The sequence below is a fragment of the Gallus gallus genome, chromosome 20, assembly GCF_016699485.2.
Source record: "Gallus gallus isolate bGalGal1 chromosome 20, bGalGal1.mat.broiler.GRCg7b, whole genome shotgun sequence".
NCBI lineage: Eukaryota > Metazoa > Chordata > Aves > Galliformes > Phasianidae > Gallus > Gallus gallus.
In genome coordinates, this window is record NC_052551.1 from 8,183,402 (window position 1) to 8,206,273 (window position 22,872).

Genomic DNA, 22,872 nt, shown 5'->3' on the forward strand with positions numbered 1-22,872 from the left:
GGTCTACCTGACTCTCCTCCAGGTTGTTGCGGTTCAAACTGTTCAAGTCTTCTGTCTGCCTGGTTTTGTTGACAGCCTCGTTGAGAGCATCACGGAGATCCATCAGCTGGGAGCTGTGCTGTGTCAGCCAGTCCTGGATGCTGCTCACCAGTGCCTGGTTGGACTCCCAGTGGGCATGAAGCTCGTTCTTCACCCGGTGCAACACTGGGGGTGGAGGAGATGAGAACTGGTGCTCATCTTTCTGCGCTTGGCTGTGGAAATGCCTAATTCTGGTCTCGCTTTCCAAGCATCCCTTCCTCTTTCAGTCTAGACAATACAGGATCTCATACAATATTGTCTACAAACCCCTAATGAGAAGGATGGGATCTCTTTCAGAAAAATGCCCAACCATGCCTGAAAGGCTCTCTATGAAGGAGAACCCCTACCTGAAGCCCTATTATTCTGAATAATAGTGCCCTCTCATGGGGCGATGGATATGAGGAAACAGAGGGTGACTTATTCAGGCTGCCAATAACCAGACCAAGCAGGGCCAGCACAGCTCTGCCCTGTGCTGCTAACCCGCACTCACACTTCTGAGCCTCCTTGTGCTCACGCCTTGCCAGCTCCTCCTGGCCACCCAGGCTCCGCTGCTTCATCTCCCTCAGCATCCTCTCCACCTCTGCCATCTTCTGCCGAAACTCCTCAGTGGAGGTGGTGCTGGTGTTTGCTGCCCCAAACGTGGCCATCTGCCGCACCAGGTCTGCAAGGAAATGCAGGTCTCATCAGCATCCTCACCCCGGTCCCTTTGCAGCTGAGACCTTCCATCTCTTACTCCCACCAAAATGCAGGCAGCCTCTGTGCACTGCTTGGGCACTCAGACTGAGACACCACTTGAGGGCAGTGCCACATTTCTGTCCCCTGGGCCATGACCAGAAATGTGTGCTACATCCCAATCACCTTCCTGTGGCTTTGCCTCCTCTCCTAGATCCAAGTCCCCCTCTGTTTTGCTAAATCTCTCCTGAAAGGCCAGTTCTATGCTTTTTAATAATATTTGTGCCGCTTTAACATATTTTTCCACACATGGTGTTCAGCCTAACAAGCTGGGACTCACAATCAGAATCAGTGAGGTTGGAAAAGACCTCTAAGATCCCCAATTCTAACCCCAGCCCACCCCACTGTGCCCACTGCCCACTGCCCAGGTCCCTCAGTGCCGCCCCCCAGGGTTCTGGAACACCTCCAGGGACGGTGACCCCACCACCTCCCTGGGCAGCTGTGCCACTGCAGCACTGCTCTTTTGGAGAAGAAATATTTCCTAATATCCAACCGGAACCTCCTCTGAGGTCCGATATCCCCTGGTCTCCCTATACAGTCACAAGTCTGTGTGGATCTCCATCACAGTTTTACTTCCCCTACTTTTTTTCCACAGCCCTTTCTAAGCAATGCGGTACTCTGTGCTGTTTGCAAAGCAAAAACATGGCATTCCCAGCAGGAGAAACCCACAAAGCAGAGACACTTCACCCACCTCCAATGTTTTTCTGAATACTTTGAATGATTAGCAGAAGTTGCTCTCCTCTCTGGTAAGTCTCCCTTGTATGCTGCTCTAAATGGTTTGCTTTACTGTGAGCCATCATCATCTGAAACACAAAGCAGTATTAGCTGAAGTATAAGTTCATGTTTAACACGACCCTTCTCCAGCTGGGCTGTTCAAAGCATGGATGTATGTACGCACAGACATTCTCCCAGGCACCTTGATGTTATGAGATGTTTAACAGCCCTCTGAGGGAGCAATGCAGCTCACGGAGCTTGGCCATGTAAGGCACCCCTACACCAACAGCCCAGTGCTGGGCTGAGCAGGAGACCCAGCCTGACTGAGGTGGGGTTCCCACTGCCTTCAAAGCCCTCATTTTAGATAAAAAGGGAACTCTTGCTCTGGCAATGGGAGGAAGATGGAGAAATATCCTACTCTGTGCTGCAGCGCATTCAAGTCCTGTGTGAGGTCTATGTTCTCATCCTCCAGCTCATCAGCCCTTTGCCTGACTTTGTTCATAGCTCTGTGGTACTCACGCAGTTGGTTCTGGAAAAGAAGAGAGCTGCAATCAAGTCAGCAGGCCAGGACAAACAGGCAAAAAGCAGCACCAGACCTGCCACGCACAGCAACAGTCGCCATAGTGCTGTTGAGACTATGGAGGCGAGCCCAGGCGATGGAGCTGGCGCTGAGGTTGAGCAGCTGGCTTCGGATGGAGGGGAAGGACATCTCAATGCTCTGCAGATCCTCCAGCAGGAGCAGGACGCAGCTGTCACACACTGCCCAGAGAATGGAACAGTCAGCAGAGCCCTTTGCCAGAGCTCCCCTCACCTCCTTCCCCCGGATACACACCTTCACACCTCATGCTGTCTGGGCCGTTTGCCACAGGGATCTCGTAGTTGTGCATGCAGACGTCGCATTGCTTCCCCGTCAGCCCGTTGGAGCAGGTGCACTCCCCAGTGCGTGGGTCGCAAGAGCCCCCTCTGCACTCACACTCTGCCAGGTTCAATAACAAGGAAACACCCATGTCATCATTTTGTGCTCTTGCCACACCAAAGGGAGGGGAATAGGTGGCTTCACTCCAGCTGTGCAATTGCATCTCTGCCCGTGTACATGCATGCACTGCTGGGGGTTTCTCTGTGCAAACCAGCAACACGCACAGGACCCCAAACAAACAACGGTTGGTTGTTTTCCTTCTCTGGCAATTTGACAAGTGTGTGTGCCACCAAAACCATGTCCCACCCCTCCACGTGAGGGACCCAACAGCTGGGAAGCAGGACTCACTTCTGCAGCCCCTCTCGCTGAAGCCCCAGTAACCTGGGGCACACTGCTGGCAGCGCGAGCCGCTGACGCCGGGCAGGCAGTGGCATTGGCCTGTCTGTGCGTGGCAGCTGCTCCCCATGGCACCGACATCACAGTCACACCTCCTGCAGCCAGAGCATCCCTCGAAGCCGTAGTACCCCTCCTAGGGAAAAGCAGGTCAGTGCGGGCCCTGTTCAGGGCAAACCCACCTTTGTCCTGCACAGCTCACGCTGGATACGTGCAGGGAAATGAGGTTTGCTGCAGCTCCCCATAGGGTACTGCATCACTGCCGAAGCTGCAGCTGAAGCACCCGTGACAAGCAAAGGTACCATCGCGGTACACAGGCAGCCTCACCTCGCAGTGGTCGCAGTGCTGCCCCGTCACTCCAGCCTTGCAGAAGCACTGGCCGGTTTGTGGATGGCATGAGTCAGTCCCACAAGGTGAACAGTTGCATTCTGCCAGGGAAAACACATGGTTATAGGCTGAATTGAAAAGACCCATCAGCCACCCCAGACCTCCTTACTCCTGACAAGGAACCCCATTTCTCCCGTCTTATCACTATCACAGCAAGTACACAGCTTTGCTCTCATGGATTTGCTCCTGCTGACAGCTTATTTCTATTACGACTGCCCAGGGCAGCTCCCCTTTGGTGAGCTGCAGTTTGGCTGTTCCTCAGACAGACAGAAGCAGTGCTGGCAGTGGGCTGCGCACACCCACACTCCCAGGGAGTGCCAGCACGCTGCTGCAGGAGCTGCTTGGAGCAAGGTTGTTCCAACCCAGGTGTGGCTTGGCAACTTGCAAACAGGGCTGGATCAGAAGCTCTGGAGTTGTGATGCTGGAGGGCAGGTTTTTGGAGCTGCTTTCTTTCCTATCATCATCTTCAGAGGCTGCCTTTCCTGGCAAGCATGCAACTGAGTGCGTGACTCATCCAGGCAATGCACAGCCCAATGAAGGCTGTACAACTTCGCTAAAACTCTTGACATGTCCCTGGTCAGTCTGTCCTTCTTCCCCCAGTGCTTGCTGCTGGTCCCACTCACGTGTGCAGTTCTTGGCTGCCACTGCATCCCCATAGAAGCCAGGGGCGCAGACCTCACACCGCACACCAGCTGTGTGATGCATGCACCCCATGCAGGTGCCTGTTAGGGAGTCACAGCTGCTGAACAGCATGTTTGGATCCGTGTTCCCGCTGCAATCGCAGGGCTGGCACGAGCTGCCAATCACCAGGGGATTGCCATAGTATCCTGGGGCACACCTGGAGAAACACAGCGAGTTAAAACACAGCCAGGGCACTGGGGGATCCCAGAGCCTGCACCACCCCTGAGTCTTGAGCAATTATAGCAGTGAGGGCATCTAAGATGACTGTAATTGATGCAACACTCTGGGATTTCAAAGCACTTTGTGTTTGGCACTATGATACCCCAGAAAGATGTCTTTATCATAGGCTACAAGTCAAGGCAAAGCACAGCTAACCAATGCAACCACAGTAACAAAATATATCAGCACCGGAGACAGCAATGGGGTATGTGCATCTGAAAGGGACTGAATGAGATCCTGCTTGAGCAAAGCACACTCAAGGCAAAGCCAGCTATTTTCTACTGCAGTCTCTACTAGGACATCTCCTTTGCCACAGCAGTGGCTGCATGGGACTAGCATGGGGCCGTGGCCCAAGAAACAGAGGTGCCATCCTCCTTACCGCTCACAGTTGGGTCCAGCGTAGCCAGGCTTGCAGAGGCACTGTGTGCTGGAGCCCTTGTGCACACAACCAATGGCGAAACTGAAACAACAAGGGGTGAATGGGAAAGTGCAGCTATCACCTGAAGTGGTGCCAAGGCACTGACACCATGGTGTGGACTGCTAGGGAGCAGGAGTGCATCCAGGGACAAGGCAGACAATGGGACATCCCCAGGGCCAAACCAGTGCTCTGACGTGGGGACAAGCCCATTCAAGGGTGCTCACTTGTTGGAGGCAACGGAAAGAGGACACGGACATCCGACACACTGCAGGCTCCCGTCGGCATTGCGGCTGCCCACGTAGCCATCCTTGCACTGCTCACAGTGATCTCCCTCTGTGTTGTGCTGGCAGTTCTGCAAGGACAAGGCATGCTGCGGGCTCAGCACCGCCAGCAGGAAATACCCCCACCAGGTATCTGGATGCTGCTGTCCCTCTTCTTTCCCAGAACTATAGTCCACGTGACCCTGAGTGGGGAACACCCCCAAAATGGCACACACAGCTAAAGCTCGAATTCAAGCATGGTCCCACTGGCCCAGTTTGCATGTGAAGAGCTTTTTAAATCCCCCACTCCAGATTCCAAACCCCAGCTTTCCAACTCCAGAATGCCATGCTGTCTCACTGTTTACTTACAAGGCATATCCCAGACCCTGGCAGGCACTGGTCTGAGTGGCCGTTGCAATGACATGGGATGCATTTCCCCAGAAATAGCCCCTTGGTGTCCCTGTAGTAACCTGGAGCGCATTCCTGAGGAGAGAGCAGAAGGAGATGTGAAAAAGAGCCTGAAACATTCAGGCAAAGCAAACAGACCCATTTAATAGCCATGACAGAATCCCCACTGGGCTGTACTGAAGGAGAAGAGATTAAAAGCAACAACAAAGATTTTCTATTCCTCATCAGTAAGAGAGAACTGGCCAGGCAGAGGATCTCCTCCAAGGTACTGCACGAACTTGATTTAGGTCTTCAACAAATTTGCCCAGTATGTCCCCTCCAAGAGGCCAGATGCAGCTGGCACACATCCCCCAGCTGTGCTGTGCTGTGGCAGGAGCGAAGCTGTGAGCAGGTCGGTGCGGGGGAGTTTGGGAGATGCTGTTTCTTCCTCAGGCACAACCTGAGCTGTGATCAAAACTAAAACCCTCAGGGGTTGGCCTGCAAGCAGACTGTGTGGCACCACTGCTCTGCTCAGTGATCCAAACCCCACAGACTGCCACCTGCAGCAAGCATGAGGGGTGTCTGTCTGCAGCTGTTCAACCGCTCTCTGCCTAAATAGCGTGAGCTCCTCATGCTCCTACCTGGCAGGAGTCACCCAGGTAGTTAGCTGGGCAAAAGCACAACTCCACGTTGCTTGCGGGGACACCTGTAGCTGTATCTGTTGCAATCTCCAGGACCACACGACGCAGGGACACGGAGGAGGAGAGCTGGGAGAAGAGTGCCCGGATCTGCAGCTGCTCCAGGTTTGCCAGCACCATCATGAGCTCCTCTCTCGATACAGGGTTGTGTGTCTCCGTGTGCCTGAAGTTACTCTAGAGGGAAAAGATCTGACATTACTGGCAAGAAGAACAAACCCTTATTTTATGGTATCCACTCCAACCTTCAGCTCCCTTTGCACAGGTAAAGCAGTTCTTGGATTTTCACAGCCGGTTCTGCTGCAAAAGGCACCATCAAAAATCATAGAATTTCCCAAGTTGGAAGGGACCCATAAAGATCATGAAATCCAACTCCTGGCTCCACACAGGACCTTCCAAAAAATACTGAGCTCAAAGCAATGCTCTCTTCTACCTACAAGCTGGTCTTTTCCTTTCAGTAGCATCTGTGCACTTGGTATATTTCAATGTGCTAACTCACCTCCACCAGCTGCAGCTGGCCTTCATGTATCTCCCCTGGGGAAGGGTAGGAGCTTTCTAGAAACATGATGCTCATCTGATTTCCCTGAGAAAAGCAAGGAAGGCATTGGTCACCACCTCACCCTGCTCACGTTAGCAGGAGGCACTGGTGAATTGCTCATGCTGCACCTTCAGGATCACGTCCGGACGGGACTCCATGGGAATGAAGACATCACCTCTCCGTGGGTCAGAGTGAAGCTCGTAGCGCAGGTGGCCGCCATAGGAGGAAACCTAAGGAAGAGCCAAGTTGCATCAGTTGCTACCTGCGACCTGAGTCAGAGCTGTCCATGCTCAACCAGAGAGTGGGGTCAGGGATGTGCAGGACTGCTGGTCCAGCTGCCGCCGTGCTCTTACCCGGTCCCCAAGGTAGGAGCTAGGTGCAACCCAGTAGAGCTCCTGATAGGCATCCAGGAGGTTCCTGAGATCAGCACGGAGCAGCTGCTCCCGCAGGCTCAGGGCTGTTGGCACCTCCTGGCGGTCACTGCTCATCAAGAGCCAGCCATTCATGTCGATGAACTGCGGGGGAAGATCAAGCATACGTGTTTCTCCCTTTGTGCCCTGGAGGAGCTACAGAAGGCATTTGGATGCTGATGCTTAGAAGAGCAATTCTCAGCGCGGCTGAAAAGATGCCAACAGGGTCACAGCCTCACACACATCCTGATGAAGCCACTGGAAAACTGAGCACCACCCTTGCCTGGCATAATCCCCAAATGCCATCCATGACTTTCTACCCTCTGAGACTCCAGAGACCAGGAAAAGGGCTGAAAATGGGAGAGGGGCATAGTAGGACAAAGATAACACTCTTCACACTGTATCTTCCAGCAGGGTAAGACTAGTGCACAATGAAGACCCAAGAAAGGAGCACAGCCGCTCTGCTGATCCCTCACCTCAGCTCGGTACTTCACAGCACTGCGGCAGCGATTGGTGGCACCAAAGCAGAAACACTTGGTGCACCCCTTGGGGTTGCTGGCATCCAAAGAAAACGTCCCCAGGCGGCACTGGTCACACCTCGGGCCCTCCACATTTTCCTGGAAGACATGCAAAGCTCGATAGCATCAGAGGCTCCTTGCTGGGCCTAAGCAAAGGGCAGAGGTGGCTCTAGGACTGTTCAAAGCCCAACAAGGTTCATCACTATGATGCTGAAAGACAATTAAGCAGTGCCCAAACAGGTTTTCTAGCACACCACCCAGCAAACATTGAATCCACTTAAACTAAGCACTTGTGAGCCCTGCAAAGCAGCAGGAGGCAGCTGAGCAGCAGTTTGAGTTACTCTGCTCACAGTGGGCTGACAGCTTTACCTGCATCATTCTCTGACAACAGGGCTCGGTTCAGGCTGCCTGACTGCCCAGGAACAGCCTGGTGAGTGAGCCCTGGCAGCCAGGAAAGATGGGGAGAAGCAAGTCAGGGTGTTCTGAACCCCCCAGCCCAGCAGGAATCAAACACCCACAGCCCCAAGGCTAAACCAGCTGTACAGTCAGAGCAAGGAGACTCGAGCCAAGCACAAATGCATCACATGAAGGCACTGGACGACTGACCTTGCAGTGACACTGCCCCGTCACCGGGTCACACACGCTCACTTCGGTGCCATCAGGATGGCAGTCACACCGCCGACAGCTGGGGTAGTGGTAGTAGCCAGGGGCACAGAGGTCACACCGTCGCCCAATTACATTGGGCTTGCACCTGAGCAGGATGCAAAAGACGCAGCATTAGAAACCTATGCTTTATGCTGCTGCATTTGCAAAGCTTCATCCATGCTGGGAGGCGCACAGTGCTGACAAGGATTTCCCTATCCTGCCCGTTTCTTCCCCGCACCCTTCCAGTGTTTCCGATCACCCCAGCAGCAACCAGAGATGCTGCCAGCTGTGCCCTGCACTGGGACAGGGCTTCCTCACTTGCACTGCCCGCTGTCCACATCACAGCCAAGCTCTGTCAGCTCCTGCACTCCAGGCTGCGAGCAATTGCAGTCCTCACAGCCGATGAGGGGATGGCAACCGAAGGTCTGGGGCTCACAGACAACACATTCTGGCTTCAGGGTGTGAGGAGGGCAGATGCACTGCCCCGTCACCTCGTCGCAGAGTCGTGTCCCACAGTCACAGGCTGCAAGAGACAAAAAGGAGGTGTGTTTGGAAAAGCAAGAGCCACGCAACCCAAGGAAGGCACAGGGCAACGGAGGCTCTGCAGGGGGCTGGGCTGCCTTCCTGAAGCCGTTTCAGGGCTGGAAAATGCAAGCGTTTCCAATTCTGTCTTTGCCCCAAAAGAGGCCAAGCAGTCAGTGCTGCAGAAAGCAGGGCAGGAGACAGGACAACTTACGCCTGCAGTTGGGGAAGCCCCAGTAGCCGGTGGCGCAGCGGGAGCACTCTCGCCCGATGACATTGGACTTGCAGGGACACTGCCCACCAAAGGGCTCGCACTGGCTGCCCCGTGCCCCCGCCTCATGGCACTGGCAGGGCTGTGCCCCATTGTTGTAGAAGAGGGACAGCGAGATGGCGGAGTCACGGCAAAACCTCGACGATGTGCTGGGACTGCAGAGGAAGGCAGGAGGAATCGTCACACAGCCTCCCCACCACCCCAAAATCCAGCAGGATCTCTTATATCAACGTGTGCTAAATTGGTGGGATGGAGAGCATTCCCAAACACCCTCAGGTTTGGTCACTACATAAGGAAAGTATTAAACAGAGACCTCCCCACAGTCCCTGTGAAGGGAACATGTTTTTGCTCCCCGAGGAGTGTGCAGCCCCCATACAGCACAGCAGCCATCCAAAGCCAAGCGCCTCACTTGATGTAGAAGCTGTTAATGCCACAGCTGCTGATGAAGTCGTAGGACTTGTCCAGGGGCTCCTCCTGCAGGTACTGAGAGCTGTAGCTGTCCTCTGGCACCACGAGGATGTAATCCTGCAGAGGACAAGATGGGTGAGCCTGGCTCTTTATCTGAGCTGATGGATGCAATCCAAAATGAAGCTCACTCAAAAGTCCAATTAATTTCTCATCAGTTCATCCCTCACAGGACATAATATAACACACAAAGGTGCCTGAGTACTGGAAAGAGCGGGGGCCACCTCTCTGTTGTGGTCTATCCATAGGGCTCCCTCTGCTCTAATGCTCCACATGAGGTGTGACTCATAACCCTCACTGGCAGAATACCTAAAAGGGGAGCACAGGCTGTGCTTCAATACATAACAGGCATCTGCTGTCATCTTAAACTCCCAGACAGGAAGACATGTGGGTTCCTGTCCTGCCTTTCAGCTATTTACCCATATTTTGGTCACAGCGGGTTTGCTGCCCAAGGTCTTGCTTTGGTGTCAAAACCACACAGCGAAGGATAACCGTCATATACAGGTCCTGCTTCTGTGGATCCTACCCTCAGTTCTACAACACTAATGCTGAAGACTGCACCTTTCTAAGCTGGTTCAGGAACTGAGTGATGATGGGAAATGTTCTTATGGTGACACAGCCACAGAAATCCCCAAGGACAAAGTCCAGCACTGCTGAAGCCATGTGGCTGGAGCCTGGTCCAGCAGGAGCTACCTGGAGAAATGCTCACCAGCCACAGCTGCTTGCCCTCCGGGACTCGAACAACCACCATCAGATCATTGTCAGTAACATCCAGGACAATCTGGTCCTCAGCAACTACCAGGCTCCGGCACCCGTAGCCATGTGGACAGAAAGTAGCATTGGTCTGACCTGAAAAAAACAGCAAATCTATTGGTCCCACACTTCCCTCGGAGTCCCCATCACGCCCTCCTGGTTTCAAAGAGACGAGTCAGCCTTTCTTCACATTTGCAATCCTTGGAGAACTTGCCATTAGGCTTTGGCATGAAAAACTTTCCGGGACCCCTCTTTGAGGGCTTCTGCCCACCAGAAGCTTTCCCTGGAACTCTGCCCATCTCACCTTGCCAGATGCGCCCACCGTTGATCAACACTTCCACGGGGAAGGTGGGATGGTTGGGTTGGTAGTAGTGCAGAACAAAAGCATAGCGCCCCAGGTTCTGAATCCGGCTGTTAAACACAACAGCAGCCTGGCCCCAAACACAAGAACAGAGTCAAAAAAACACATCTGTCACTTCTGCCCCAATTACCCAACCGTCCCATATCAGTTAGACTTCTGGTGAATCTACCTCCCAGCTCTCCACTCTTCCCCCTTAATGGTACCACCTGCAAAGCTGCTCCTGGGAGCCCAGAGAACCAAGCAGGGTAGAATGGAGGTAAGACAGAGGAGCCCGTGGGAATTACAGCTTCAGGGACAAGGTTAAAGTCTTGGTTAAATTCCAAAACTGCTAATTGCTGAATTGTTAAAGCTACAGAAGAAAGAAGGAAAAATCCAGCCCACCCCATGCTGATGCTGCTACCTGTGGTGGCTGTAGGAGGATGAGCTCTGTGGTGGAGTCCATTGCAGTGGGAGGCCGAGGTGCAGGCTCCAGTGGGACCCCAGCTGGAGCCACATGGACAGCCTGAGCCAGAGGGACTTCAGGGGCAAGAGGCAGAGCCTGGCCCCCCTCCAAAACGACCGACTGGGAATGCTTTAGGAACCTTGAGGGAATGCAGGAGCTGCTGCAAGAGGAGAGAATGGGATGCAAAGAGAGAGGCTTTGGGGATCCTGGTAGGAAAAGCACACTCTGTAATGCATGGAGGATGATGAAGCATGACTGATGAGGGAGAGCGTCTTACTGGGACCTGCAGCTCTGTGACACAGGCTTAGCAGTAAGGACAAAAACCTTGCGAAGGCTAATTCCTGTGCACATATTATATATATATGTGTCAAGAATACAGCAAGTACCTCTTGCTGTATGCGAGCAAGGGCAAAAAAGCTTATTCATGGTGACAGCTCAGTACCTGCCACTGGAGGCAGCACGGAGCCCAGGGATGGGGCCAGCAGCCTGGCTTCCAGCCCTTGTTCCAGCACTGCCTGCTTGGTGGATGTGGAAGAGGTGCTTCACCTCAGCCTCCTATGCCACTGATTTCTTTTAGCTGGGTCAAAAACTTAAGAGGCTGCAAAGCTGAGGGAAGTGGGGCAAGCAACTCTTTTGAGTTACAGCCACATTCACAATAAAATCCTGAGGGTCTTGAGACTCTCTTACCTATTGGATGAGAACATGCCATGGACACTGATGCAATGCACCTTCGGCTCAACAAACTCCATGGTGAACTGCTCAGCAGGAACAAGGTACACTTTGTGCTGCCGTGCATGGAAAGGAGACATCCAGTTACATAACAGCCTCTGGGAGCCTACAGTGGCTTCTGAGTCCACCATCAGTGCACCAAACATCCTCTCATCAGACACTGGCTAACACATAACAGGTCATGCCTATTTCCTGCCCCTTCTTCCCTGGTACAAGCCCTAATGTGTTTAGGAGCTCCACTTCTATCTCCATCTAAGCAACCACGAATGCCTCCAGGTAAAGTGGGAAGAAGCACTGTCACGTTGCTGCAGAGCTCCTTCCACAAAGAGCAGCTTCCTGTCAGCATCTTCTCCCAAACCCAACTATCTATTTCAAAACATGCTACTTAGCACGCTCTTCACCTTGGACTGCACATGAGATGGACGGAGATCTAGCATCCAGCCAAACCAGAGCCAGAAAGCCCTTCTGCCAGCCAGGCACTGCTCCCACCTCTCCTCCTCATAACCTGCAAACAGCAACCCTCATAGGGAGCCTCACCAGGAAGAAGTCAGCCAGGTCAGCGATGAACCGAATCGTGGCCTCCGAGGTAAGTTCAAAAGTTGCCAATCTGCTCTGGGAATCCACAGCAACCCCTCGACAAAGGAAACTGTGAGACAAACATAGATTTTGAGGCCAGCCTTGAGCAGGGTCGTGACATATTTCTTGTCTCGCCAGCTATATGTCCTGGAGGCATTTAGACAAAGTCCCTGTAAATCTTTTGATGCCTTTTCTGGCAGGTTTCCCAAGGACACCTCAGACATTTGTTTCCCATTGCAAAGTTTGCAGCCTGAAGTCAGACACTTCTATAGTTAGGGGCACGGTTTGACCTTCACCAGTGGCTCCAATAAACCTGCTTGTATGTCATTCCCCAAACCAGGGCCCCTACCAATGTACCCAGTCGCAAATGGGAGCAATAGGCCACTTGGCAGAGGTATTACAAAACTACGTTGGCATGATAACCTGCCAGGGATGCCATGCAGTTCCCAGGCACAGCCAGTCTGTAAAATCCATATCCAGTTAGAATGAGTTTGGACAGCTTAGATATACAACACTGCAGCACTGCTTTGTTTATGCCATAAGGTAGGAAAAGCTCAAGCAAGGAAGTCTGCCCTAGCCAGGTCACAGGGGACTGAACTTACTCTCTCAGAGCTCACCATACCTGTAGACACACGGGTAGAAGGTGAACGTGCCCTGCTGCATGGCTAAGTGCGGTGAGCTGATGGCAACGGCCACCGGATGCAAAGCATTGGGGTTGGCGTACTCCACCACCAACACATATTTTCCAGGTTGGGCAATAGGCAGTGACAGCTGGACTTCCACCTGGAGAACAGAGACACAGCTGGAGGGGGAGCTCCTGTCTCACCCCCCATAGCGAGTACATGTGATGCCTGTGTTACCAATCCTCTGCAGCAAACACTGGAGTTTGCACCCCACTGCTGTTTGCACCCCTCATGGGAAAAGATACACAATGGCATTCCTTTGTGGCATTTCAAGTGATCATGAATTAAAAGGTGTTCACAGCTCTGGTCCTCAAATCAATCTCCCCTTGTCCCCGTGCAGCAGTTGCTGCTGAATGAAACAGGGCAGAACAAGCCATACTCAGAAGCACGTGCTACTTGTTTGCTTGGGGTGATTCGTTCCAGCTTTACACCTTGAGGTTTGTGTCCCTGTGTTCAGCTGTCTGCAGAGTTATCTTCACTTCTGTTACCTGCATGCTCTAGGCTCTCAGAGAACACTCTAGGGCTACAAGCCAGGGCTGCAGGGGACTGAGGAAGATGTGATGGCTCTTAGCATGTACCACACGTCTTTGTAAGCTGCTTGCATGCAAGACACTGCTTTTGGTCTTGAGCAACAGGGCATGCAAGCACACAGCTCCAACAGTAATGGAGCAACTGAGGTGCACTTGGGTGCAACATCCTTCTGATAACCTGCCCAGGTGTGTGCAGAGCACCAGACGGTGCAGAGATGACTGCCACCATGCAAGGGAGGAAGCAGAAGTGCTACTCACGTCATTGCCGCTGCACATCGCCATCCGAGGATGGGCAGGGGTGAGCTGCTCCGTGGGGCAGCCTCTGGGTAACCGGTTGTCCAGCCTGCACACTGCACCCACCCCTGCCACAGCAGGGAAGCCATCCACAGATAGGTACTTATACAAGAGGCAGCTAAAAGCATTAAGAATTTGAAAAGAGCTGTTGTTACATAACAATTGTAAGAGCCAAGGGCACCCGTGTGAACTCTGCTGCCCCAAGAAGCATATCTGGTTACCACATGTTATGGGACCAGCAAGGACAGTCAGAACAAAAAACTTCTCCCCTTGCAATGTGCTTTTACGCTGGGGAGTGCTGCTGTAGTGGAGGGGATGGGTGATGTCCATATCACACCCAGCCTCCCTGCCAGCATGGACAGAGGGGTCGTGGGCAGCACAAGCAGACGCACTGAGATGCCCTAAGCACTGACCAGACTCTGCCCATTCATTTTAAATAGTCCAGCAAACATTAACTTGTAGCCATTTTCCAGTGTTATTGACTGACATATAAGACACTGGGAATGCATCCTACCATAGGAAAGAGCTATGGTCTTACTGTGTTAGATCTTCAGGGCCCATAAGAACACACAGATTGATTGTGCCATGGATGAGGCGACCTGTGCATTGGCTTTCTGGGTCAGTGCAGGCTCAGCAGACTTTATCAACCATGGCAAGTGCTCCACAAAGCTGTAATACTGCATCCAGACCTTCACTGAATGTACACTGTATATTTTTCTTAACCCCAGGCCAAGATGAGCCGAGTACCACATGGCACAAAGATATGGAGATTCTTACTTCTGGGTGGCTTGTTCTGGGGCTGGCTGGTATGTACACGGATCCGTGACCTTTAGCTGCAGTATTGGAGCTTCATAGTATGAGCTGGGTAGCAAAACCAGATAGTCCTAGGCAGAGAAAAAGGAGAGTTAGTTCCATGTGGGACATTTGCCCCTGCAGAGCTGCTGAAGCTCCTCATGGTGGATCAAACACAGGGGCTGGTCCTTACCAGCAGCACACCCTCTGCTTCGACAATCAGAGACCACGTGTTGGGGTTGAGTACGAAGGGCTCCCCAAAGCTGTTCTGGGGGACGGTGACAAAGGCTGGCTCCGTGCTGGGAGCAAAGACAATCTGCTTGCTCTGCTCTGTACCTGGAGCGGGAGGGACAAGAGGCTGTGAAGGCACTGGGGGGGGATGAAAAATCTGGGGCTGCAAATCAGACGCTGCACTCAGGAGAGCAGCTCTGTAGCACAGCAGGGAGCCCTGGGCCGCTGCTCTCTTGGTGCTGCTGTAAGATGCACCACAATCCCACAGTGAGCTGTAATAGAGACATCTGCTCTGAGAATCTACTCGGTAGCTTAGCAGGAGGAAAATATTAAAATCACTGTAATCCTTAACGCTAATCCACAGCTCTCACAGTGTGCTCTGCATACCTGGACTGCAAAGCGCAGAGTATTACATGCCAAAGAGCATTCTTCCTGCTAGAAAAGGAACTCATTTGTGAAGAATTAATTTTAAGACAGACAAAAAGAATTGCCCAGATACATTTTTCTTTAGGGATATTCTTATCCCAAGTCCACAGGCAAGTTAACTGTCTTCTTGCATACTCTCAGACTCCCAATCTGTGCTCCTGTCCTTGTCAGCCATAGACTGAGACTTAGATAATGATTTTAACCAACAGGATTGCAGCTAAACAGCTCCTTGGCTCAGCTGACAAATTTCTGTAACCATTCCATTCATTAACTTTGAATGAAAAAACAGAAGAGCATCTAGAAGCAGACTGTGCCTGCCCACAGTCTCAGGAGGGTTTTTAAGCTCATGATTAAGAGGGATTCACTGAGTATGGCTGCATGGGGAGCAGATGACATGAAGAAGTGGAGAATGTCACACGCTGGCTGTCTCGGTATGGTGCATGGACATCAAGGCAAATTGCACGGGGTCAGAAGCTAAAGCAAGGGCTTTTGCTGCTGCTGGGATGAATCAGCCTCTTCTCGTGTGTGCTAGATCTGCAACGGCCTGGCTTCAGCTGGGGCCAAGCTCTCACTTTCTCAGATGGGAAGCAAAGGTGAGGATGTGAGGAATGAAGAGACTTCCCTGAATAGGTCACAGGGCGGATTTCTCGACGAGCTGAAGTTTGAGAGGACTCCTTTGAGAGATTACACAACTCAAACTCAGACGGGTTGTGGAGGTGGAGTGGGAAAAACTGGCCAGTAAACCATATGCTTGGAAAAGGCTTCCCTTTACACAAGCCACATCTTGCTCATCTTCTTCAAACAGAGAGAGACTAAATGGTCAAATATGACCTTTTATCTTCTTTCCAGGCTGCTTGTCCTTTACCGCTTGCCCATTCCACCCAGGCAGAAGGCGGCCCAGCATTTCTCAGGCCAATTTAGCCTATGAAGGAAGCTGCTCTCCCGGATCCCTTTGCTGGTGTAGCAGTCCGGCAGTTTGCCTTTCAACACTAAAAAAATCAAACGCTGCTTCTGAGCAAGGAGAGAAGCACATCATGGGGCAAATTAGCTCTGCTGCTGGACAGGACAGTTCAAATACTTCCTGACCTTCAGTGGGATCCTCAAGCATGAGCGTCATTCATGCTTCTCTTGGCTTTCTGCTGTGTAATATGGCTGGCCTTAAAATTACCAGCTATTTTTCCCCTCCAAAAAAACAAATCTTGGCATTTCAAACTTTGTATATCAGATCAAAAGCAAAACATCTTCTATGTCAACTCAAGAAAGAGGACAGAACTTCACATATGGATAAATTAATTTGCCGATGTCAACAACCTCATACTGTGAAAGTACAGCAGGATAATGTGGCTGTACGGTTAACAGAGAGGCAAAATCAATCAGCCAGCTGTGCCCTAGGGTATTTGCATGGCTTCAGGTCTGCACCCACACAATTCTGCTCACACTGATTCCCAAAATAATGATGCCCAGGTCTCTAGGCTTGTTCAGCCACCTTTTAGTTACTCTTCTTCCTCTTCAGCAGCTTTTGTCTTGGTAAGAAGCTAATCACTGGAGTGCATTGCCTGTATAACATGCAATTTCAAGTCACTTCCAAAGCCTGTGATGCCAGCAGCCTGGTTTAGGAGATACACAAAGCAAGGACAAGCTTGCACACATCAGAGTAGCTGCCAAGACTGCGTCCAGCTGCCAAAGTTTGGATCCCATTGCCAGCACTTGGCAGATTCTGGTTTTGTGGAAGCTCAGCTCAGTTCTGCCTGAGGCGCTGGGGTGACTCTGCCCCTTGCTGGAGAGACTGTATCTAGTTGTACAGCAGCCTTATCCAACAATAGTCTGACTGATAACAGTCCTCAATGTGTAGCCCCAGAACTGGAGATCAGCTTTCTACAGCTGTGCTAAATAAAGGAGGCTATAGGCTCAAATCAGCCTTTGAGTTGGAAGGTAAACAGATAAAGCCATATGGAAGTGTCTTCTGGAAAGGATGATGTAGAAGGTTGCCTGGAATGGGGAGGAGGTGGCGATGGTGCAGGGGAGCAGAGCAGTCTGGGATCCTTACCTCTCCTTCGTGGCTGATAAGCTGTAATTTTGCCATATACTGTGGCCCCTCCTGAATTAATATACCTCAGGATGACATGGAACAGATAGAGCTCTGCCTCCTTCACGTTTACAGTGACTCTGATTTTATTCTGCAAAAAGCAAAAAAGCACATGGGGCACACGTCACTGGGAGGCCAGCTCCTGGCCACTCACCTGCTCTGCAGGGGAGCCTCACCCACCTGCCTACCTGCCTGCCTGCCTGCCTCTCTTCCCCCTCCCCACCATCCCATGGCACGGCACTGGCCAGCCACCTGGGATGGGCACACTCAGGATGGGCACACCTGGGACGGTCACACCTCAGACAGGAGAAGGGGCAGAGGAGCAGTGTCGCAGCGTGGGATGCTCTGAGTTAGTCTAGAAGTGAAAAATGCACTTACAGTTGCCACAAATATTAAACTTTCCTTCCTCAACGACCGAGACCCTCCCTTCAACAATGGCGGACCCCCGGCTGACGTAGCGGAAGACGAGGCGGAAGAGGTCGGGGGAGGTCACATTGAGAGTCACCACTACCTTGGGCTGGTGGGAGAGAGAAAGGGGAGAGAAGCAGAGCACACCTTCAATTACCTCCACCACTGACAGCCACCAGCCCAAGCGCAGCCGCTTGGCTCACTGCTCCCAAAGCGACATGCCACAGAGCAAGGAGAAGACAAGCACCCTGGCCCTACAGCCCCAGCACAGGCACTTCATGATGCCGTCCCCTCCAGGGCTGCCTGCAGAGCACGCAAGCTGCCTGCGGGAAGGGGTGGGAAGCCTCTGACCACGTCTGGAAGGTACTCTGGCACAGCAGGGTTGTTCGGCTAGCCTGGTACACGTGCCAAGTCAGAGGAGAGGTTTTAAGAAATCCTTGCTTTTCTTATCTACATAATGCTTTTGGGCTTTGTGACATAACCAGCTAGCAGGTAGCAGATGCTGAGGCCACTGCTCTTGCGCTTCCACATCTCTGATAAGATGCCTACAGAGAAGGCTGCAAATGGAGTTCATTCCTCATCCCCAGGAAACTGCAAGGCTACGAACTACTGGTGCCGAGGGAATGTGCCACTGAGTGTGCATCAGTCCTCCACCTATCTGGATACTGCATGGGAAGACATGAGTTAAACAGATGCTTTAGGTCCTACTGATTTTAAAGAGATCTAAACACCTGCTTGAATATCCCTCTGCTTATGGTGGAAAGCAGGGGGCATGCCTGGGGAGACTCCTAAGGAGGGTTGTGTTCCTGGGAGCAGCAGTTATACACCCACAGGAGAACAAACTGGAAAGACCTTGTAGAATGCAAACTACAGGAGAGAACTGCCAGCAGAAAACCATGAACTTGCCCTTCTATCAAGGCCTATTTCTATCTTGGTGCCAGCATTGGATGCAAAACAAAGCCAAGAGCTTGAGCATCATCCTTAAACTTCAAGGCTAGAGTTTTCTCAAGGGCACCTACAGTAGTTTGCTGCCTAGCTCCTAAGTACAAATTCAATGGAAAAGAGTCAACGCTTCTGGCCTCTCTGTTATTACACTTAAGTGTGAAAAAAAGTAAAGAAAACTGAAAGTACACATATCAGAATAAGGAACCTTAAATGGGACAAGACTGTCAGAGAACAACTGTCCTGCTCTCCATCCCCAAACGCACATACAGGTGACACTTCAGCAGGTGCCATGCAGAAGAGGAATCCAATGAGAAATAAAAGAGTCAACAGATGAAACAACTTCATCTCTGGGGCTTAGACAACTCCAGGTTAGTGTAAATCATAGTTATGGCAAACCATCTACCAGCAAGAGCCGAGGCTGAGGTCTAAGCTGAATATGGCAGCAAAGAATCTGCTTTATTTTTGGAAGAGGGTGAGAAGGTTACACGGAAAGTTGCAAGAAAGAGCAGAGTCAGAGGAAATAGCCACAAGGAAACCCCGAGACAGTGTTTATAGACATCCCTGTAAGCAATCGCCAAGCGACCACCTTTGTCTGACCGGATTAGGATGTCAGGGGACTCCCAGTTTAGGATCTTTCCCCTCATCAGTCTATGCCGCCCCCAGAACTACAGGAAATATCTCCACAAACAGGCTATATATACACTGTGCTGTTTATGTTGGCTGTCACGTGGCTCTGAGAAGCGCTTGGGGCAACAGATGTGTGCCAAAAGCACGTCTGCTTTCTGCTGGCTGCGTCCTCCCTAAGGGGAGCCGGGCTGGGACGGAGCCACCCAGCGTACCTGGATGGAGGACATCTGTGCGTATCCTCGCCAGCTGAAACCCTCGAACTCCAGCGGGTTGTAGCCGAAGCGCACGGCCCGGCCGGCTGGCGTGGTCCCTTCCTCCAGCTCAAACTTCAGGTGGTGAAGGTCAGGGAAATAATGGTCCCGCACGGGTCTGGGGAAGAGAAGGAGCACCGTTACTTTTATCTGGAGGGAAAGGCTCTGGACTCACCCAGCTCAACCCCCGGCCCCTCTAGCCTTTTGAGGTGCTAGTTTCAGACACTTCACGCCTTCATGTAGGCAGGAGGACACCTCAGCCAACACACGGCTGCCACCCAGATGACCAGGTCCCTATGCAGGACGCACCAGCCCCAAGGGATGGGCATGAGGCAGGGTCCCAAGGTGCAGCTTACTGAGTGCAGGTGGGCCCACGCGTGTTCTGCCGGCAGCGGCAGGCTCCACTCCGCTCCTCGCAGGATGGCCCCAGCGACCCGCCGACGTCGCAGCGGCAGCCTGTGGGCAGGAAGTGCCTGTTTACATTCCCACCACGCTAACGAGCTCCTGGTCCCTAATCAAAGGCGCACCCCAGCGGGCGAGGAGGCTGGGGCCACTATTTTTATTCCATTGTATCCGTTTTCATATTGGCCCTGGCCCCAGTTGGATCAGCTCCTCTTCCACCTCAGCGCTGAGCTATTTGCAGACGGCCGAAGGCTGCAGGAGGAACGAGGCCTGCAAGCCCTCACAGCCAGGCACCGCACCGGCCTTGTTCCCTCTTCCCAACCCTTCCGGGACCGTGTGGGCTGGCCGACAGCGGCCGGATCTCCTCCATCCCCTCTTCCCATGGTCATGATGGAGTGCAGCCAACCCTACGTGTCCATGTCCACCTGCTCCCAGTAGGAGGAAGGGGTACAGCTGCGAGGACACGACCACCAGGTTCCTATCCCTCAGCCTTACGGACCTTTGTCCACCAGTGGTAAAAGCATGAATTTGGGTCTCCAGATACCCAGTAAGATCCAGCACATGTTCTAGGCACAGTATGCTGAAAAGAAAGAAGTGGGACATCTGTTCCTTCTATCCAAGGCCACCAGTCAGTTGCGGCATGCAGACACTTTCTCCAGGGCCAGCCCGTGTGCTCCCCTCCTTCACCTGACATGTCAGAAGGGGACTCACCTTGGCAGCCAAAGTAATTTGTGTTCTCCATACTGAAGTAACCATCTTTGCATGCTGAGCAGAACTGTCCACAGGTGTTCGGTTTGCAGAAGCACTGCCCATTGCCCTAGGAGAGAGCAGGGATGGGAGCTGATTCCCTCTCATTGCTCCTCATGGCTGAGCCATTACTCAGCTACGTGGGTTCTAGTCAGAGGTGCTGGAGGAACATTGTGAGTTTCATGCTTCCTGTGTGTGGGTGGGCCAGATAAGGGCCAGATAAGTGCAACTGCCCAAAAATGCAGGCAAACAAAAATCCAGGCATCCTGGGCCAGACCCAGAAATATTTAGGTGCCTAATTTATGACAGGTCTTAATCCTGTGTTGTCATGCAAGCACAGATTGTGGTGTGACCTTTGAGAGTTCAGCGTCAGGATGGGAGTCTCCAGCAGCTGCTGGAAGAGACAGAGCTGAAACACGCCCAACACAGCGCAGATTCAGAGGTGCCTGGAGGCAGAGAGGAGCAAACCCACCTGCTGACACTCTGCAATTCCACTGATGGTGCCCTTGGTCTCACACTTGCAGCCTGGAGAGGGGAAGATGAACAAGAAAGTCAGAAGAGCATTCAGCACCTGAGAAGAAGTGTGATGGGTGATCATTACCCACCATACCAAAGAATGCTGCCTGGGATAATAGGACCTGGGAGCTGGTCAAGTAAAGGGTAGCATTGTACAAGGGCACACTTTTCATTTTGGACATGGTTACCATTTGAGTTACCGTTGCACCATGAGTTTCCATTGCAGATACAACTGTCAAAGACACTAGACTTTTCTTCACATTGGGCCATGAAAGTCTAAGTGTGCAAGGTCTTCAGGGAGGGCTGAGAATGGCACAACTCATTGCACAAGTTCTGTGTTCCACCCCAAGCAAAAAGCTCCAGCCTCTAGCCTTCCCTCTCTCCAAGAGGTGTCCCAGACACCTCCAGCACTGACATATCTCACAGTAAGAGGGAAGGAAAGATATCACTTCCATCAAACAGTGGTGGTCCCCACTGGCTTGGGTTTGAACCTTGTACCACTACAGTGTGGAAAGGACTTTCTGGGGTTGTGCATTTGCCATTTCCTTACTCGTGCAGCCATAAGGGTTATCTGGAGTCAGGTTCCAGTACAAGGGCTTGCATCTGTCACAAGCTGGGCCTTCAACGTATGCCCGACATGCACAAGAGCCCTGGAGAAATGGAGGAGAAAAGAGCAGGTGAGAATTTGCATAACAGTGGCTGAACATAGTGTCTGCTACCCGAGAGTGAGCAACGGCTGCTTCTAGAACTGTGCTTTAGGAACGATTTGGCCCAAGCGAGAAAAAGAGGGATCATGCAAATAAATAAATAAATGAAATGAAATGAAATGAAATGAAATGGCCTGCAGAGGTTGGGCAGGTTCATCTGATGATACTCACTGGGGCCAGCGAGGGATCTGCAGTCACTAACCCAGCTGGGTTACAGGAGCCCACTAGAGAAGAGAGGCACAAGGAGGGATTTATAAAGAGACAACTCACATCCTGATTGCTCCTCAAAGCAGTTATTTCTTCCCTGACATAGCTGTTAGGGAACGACATCCCATTTACCAGCACCACACCATGTCCAGGACCCCAGGGTCCCTGCCCCAGGAGGAGAAGGGAGCTACTACCTTCACAGTGTGGAAATCCATAGGCACCCGGCACGCAGCTGTCACAGCGCAGCCCTGTCACTTTGGGCCGGCAGCTGCACTGCCCCGTCTCCTGGTTACACGTACTGTGCAGAGAGCCCTCCCTGGAGCACTGGCAGGCTGCAAAAGAGGGGAGAGGAACTGCTGGGCTTGCAGGGCACAGTGACTCCTGCATTCAAGGCCTCCCTCCAGCAACCTCTTTTGTCTGCCTGACCTTCACCATCACTGAAGTAGTCAAAAACAGGTTATAAATAACAGATGCACTCATTCTTTGTTCTAGTTAAAAAGGAAAAAATCTTTTAAGAAAAACAATGTTTTCACATTTTTTTATCAGAGCCATTCACGTACATCTATCTGTTTTTCAGGGGCGGGGGGGGGGGGGGGCGGAAGTTTTGGTTAAAGAAAAGGGGAATGTGTGATCTCATTCCAAAAAGATCAGCAAGCAACAACAGATCTGCAAAAGCTCCTTTGCACCCAGACTCCAAGGAGCAATACTCAGCCACGGTGCATGTGGGCAGCAGGTCTGCAGCACAGGACCATGCACAGCCATGGCACTGCTGGGGGCAACGGCAGAGTGGTGGCTCTGTGCTTCCTGCACAACCTGCCTCCTGCAAACCACACAGCCATCCTGCTGCCGTATCGCCTGAAAGGTCAGCGAGCTGCTGGGGAGCTGCTCCTGCCCTCCTGGCACAGCCAGC

At 52.2% G+C, this 22,872-nt stretch overlaps 1 protein-coding gene across 4 annotated transcripts in view; it reads right to left on the bottom strand.

Moving 5' to 3' along the window:
- The window catches only part of LAMA5 (laminin subunit alpha 5), a 79,599-nt gene that overhangs the window by 9,869 nt on the left and 46,858 nt on the right, over nucleotides 1–22,872 (bottom strand). For 2 of the 4 annotated variants that reach the window (XM_040650754.2, XM_015296659.4), the window contains 38 exons: nucleotides 22,157–22,294; nucleotides 21,927–21,979; nucleotides 21,599–21,698; nucleotides 21,005–21,057; nucleotides 20,497–20,602; nucleotides 19,740–19,839; nucleotides 19,345–19,501; nucleotides 17,531–17,669; nucleotides 14,603–14,745; nucleotides 14,395–14,501; nucleotides 13,582–13,735; nucleotides 12,733–12,893; nucleotides 12,072–12,180; nucleotides 11,493–11,590; nucleotides 10,764–10,965; nucleotides 10,307–10,433; nucleotides 9,959–10,098; nucleotides 9,194–9,309; nucleotides 8,728–8,939; nucleotides 8,310–8,514; nucleotides 7,953–8,097; nucleotides 7,305–7,445; nucleotides 6,772–6,933; nucleotides 6,547–6,648; nucleotides 6,380–6,463; nucleotides 5,827–6,057; nucleotides 5,168–5,281; nucleotides 4,763–4,890; nucleotides 4,500–4,580; nucleotides 3,844–4,058; nucleotides 3,161–3,261; nucleotides 2,789–2,969; nucleotides 2,357–2,500; nucleotides 2,132–2,283; nucleotides 1,943–2,053; nucleotides 1,502–1,613; nucleotides 569–739; nucleotides 8–204 (listed from right to left, as the gene is read on the bottom strand). In XM_040650754.2, coding sequence (XP_040506688.1) covers nucleotides 8–204; nucleotides 569–739; nucleotides 1,502–1,613; nucleotides 1,943–2,053; nucleotides 2,132–2,283; nucleotides 2,357–2,500; nucleotides 2,789–2,969; nucleotides 3,161–3,261; nucleotides 3,844–4,058; nucleotides 4,500–4,580; nucleotides 4,763–4,890; nucleotides 5,168–5,281; nucleotides 5,827–6,057; nucleotides 6,380–6,463; nucleotides 6,547–6,648; nucleotides 6,772–6,933; nucleotides 7,305–7,445; nucleotides 7,953–8,097; nucleotides 8,310–8,514; nucleotides 8,728–8,939; nucleotides 9,194–9,309; nucleotides 9,959–10,098; nucleotides 10,307–10,433; nucleotides 10,764–10,965; nucleotides 11,493–11,590; nucleotides 12,072–12,180; nucleotides 12,733–12,893; nucleotides 13,582–13,735; nucleotides 14,395–14,501; nucleotides 14,603–14,745; nucleotides 17,531–17,669; nucleotides 19,345–19,501; nucleotides 19,740–19,839; nucleotides 20,497–20,602; nucleotides 21,005–21,057; nucleotides 21,599–21,698; nucleotides 21,927–21,979; nucleotides 22,157–22,294 — 5,192 coding nt within the window. Of the gene's footprint in view, nucleotides 1–7; nucleotides 205–568; nucleotides 740–1,501; nucleotides 1,614–1,942; nucleotides 2,054–2,131; nucleotides 2,284–2,356; nucleotides 2,501–2,788; nucleotides 2,970–3,160; nucleotides 3,262–3,843; nucleotides 4,059–4,499; nucleotides 4,581–4,762; nucleotides 4,891–5,167; nucleotides 5,282–5,826; nucleotides 6,058–6,379; nucleotides 6,464–6,546; nucleotides 6,649–6,771; nucleotides 6,934–7,304; nucleotides 7,446–7,952; nucleotides 8,098–8,309; nucleotides 8,515–8,727; nucleotides 8,940–9,193; nucleotides 9,310–9,958; nucleotides 10,099–10,306; nucleotides 10,434–10,763; nucleotides 10,966–11,492; nucleotides 11,591–12,071; nucleotides 12,181–12,732; nucleotides 12,894–13,581; nucleotides 13,736–14,394; nucleotides 14,502–14,602; nucleotides 14,746–17,113; nucleotides 17,244–17,530; nucleotides 17,670–19,344; nucleotides 19,502–19,739; nucleotides 19,840–20,496; nucleotides 20,603–21,004; nucleotides 21,058–21,598; nucleotides 21,699–21,926; nucleotides 21,980–22,156; nucleotides 22,295–22,872 lie in introns of all 4 variants that reach the window. The other 2 variants (XM_015296661.4, XM_015296660.4) reach the window with 2 other exon arrangements.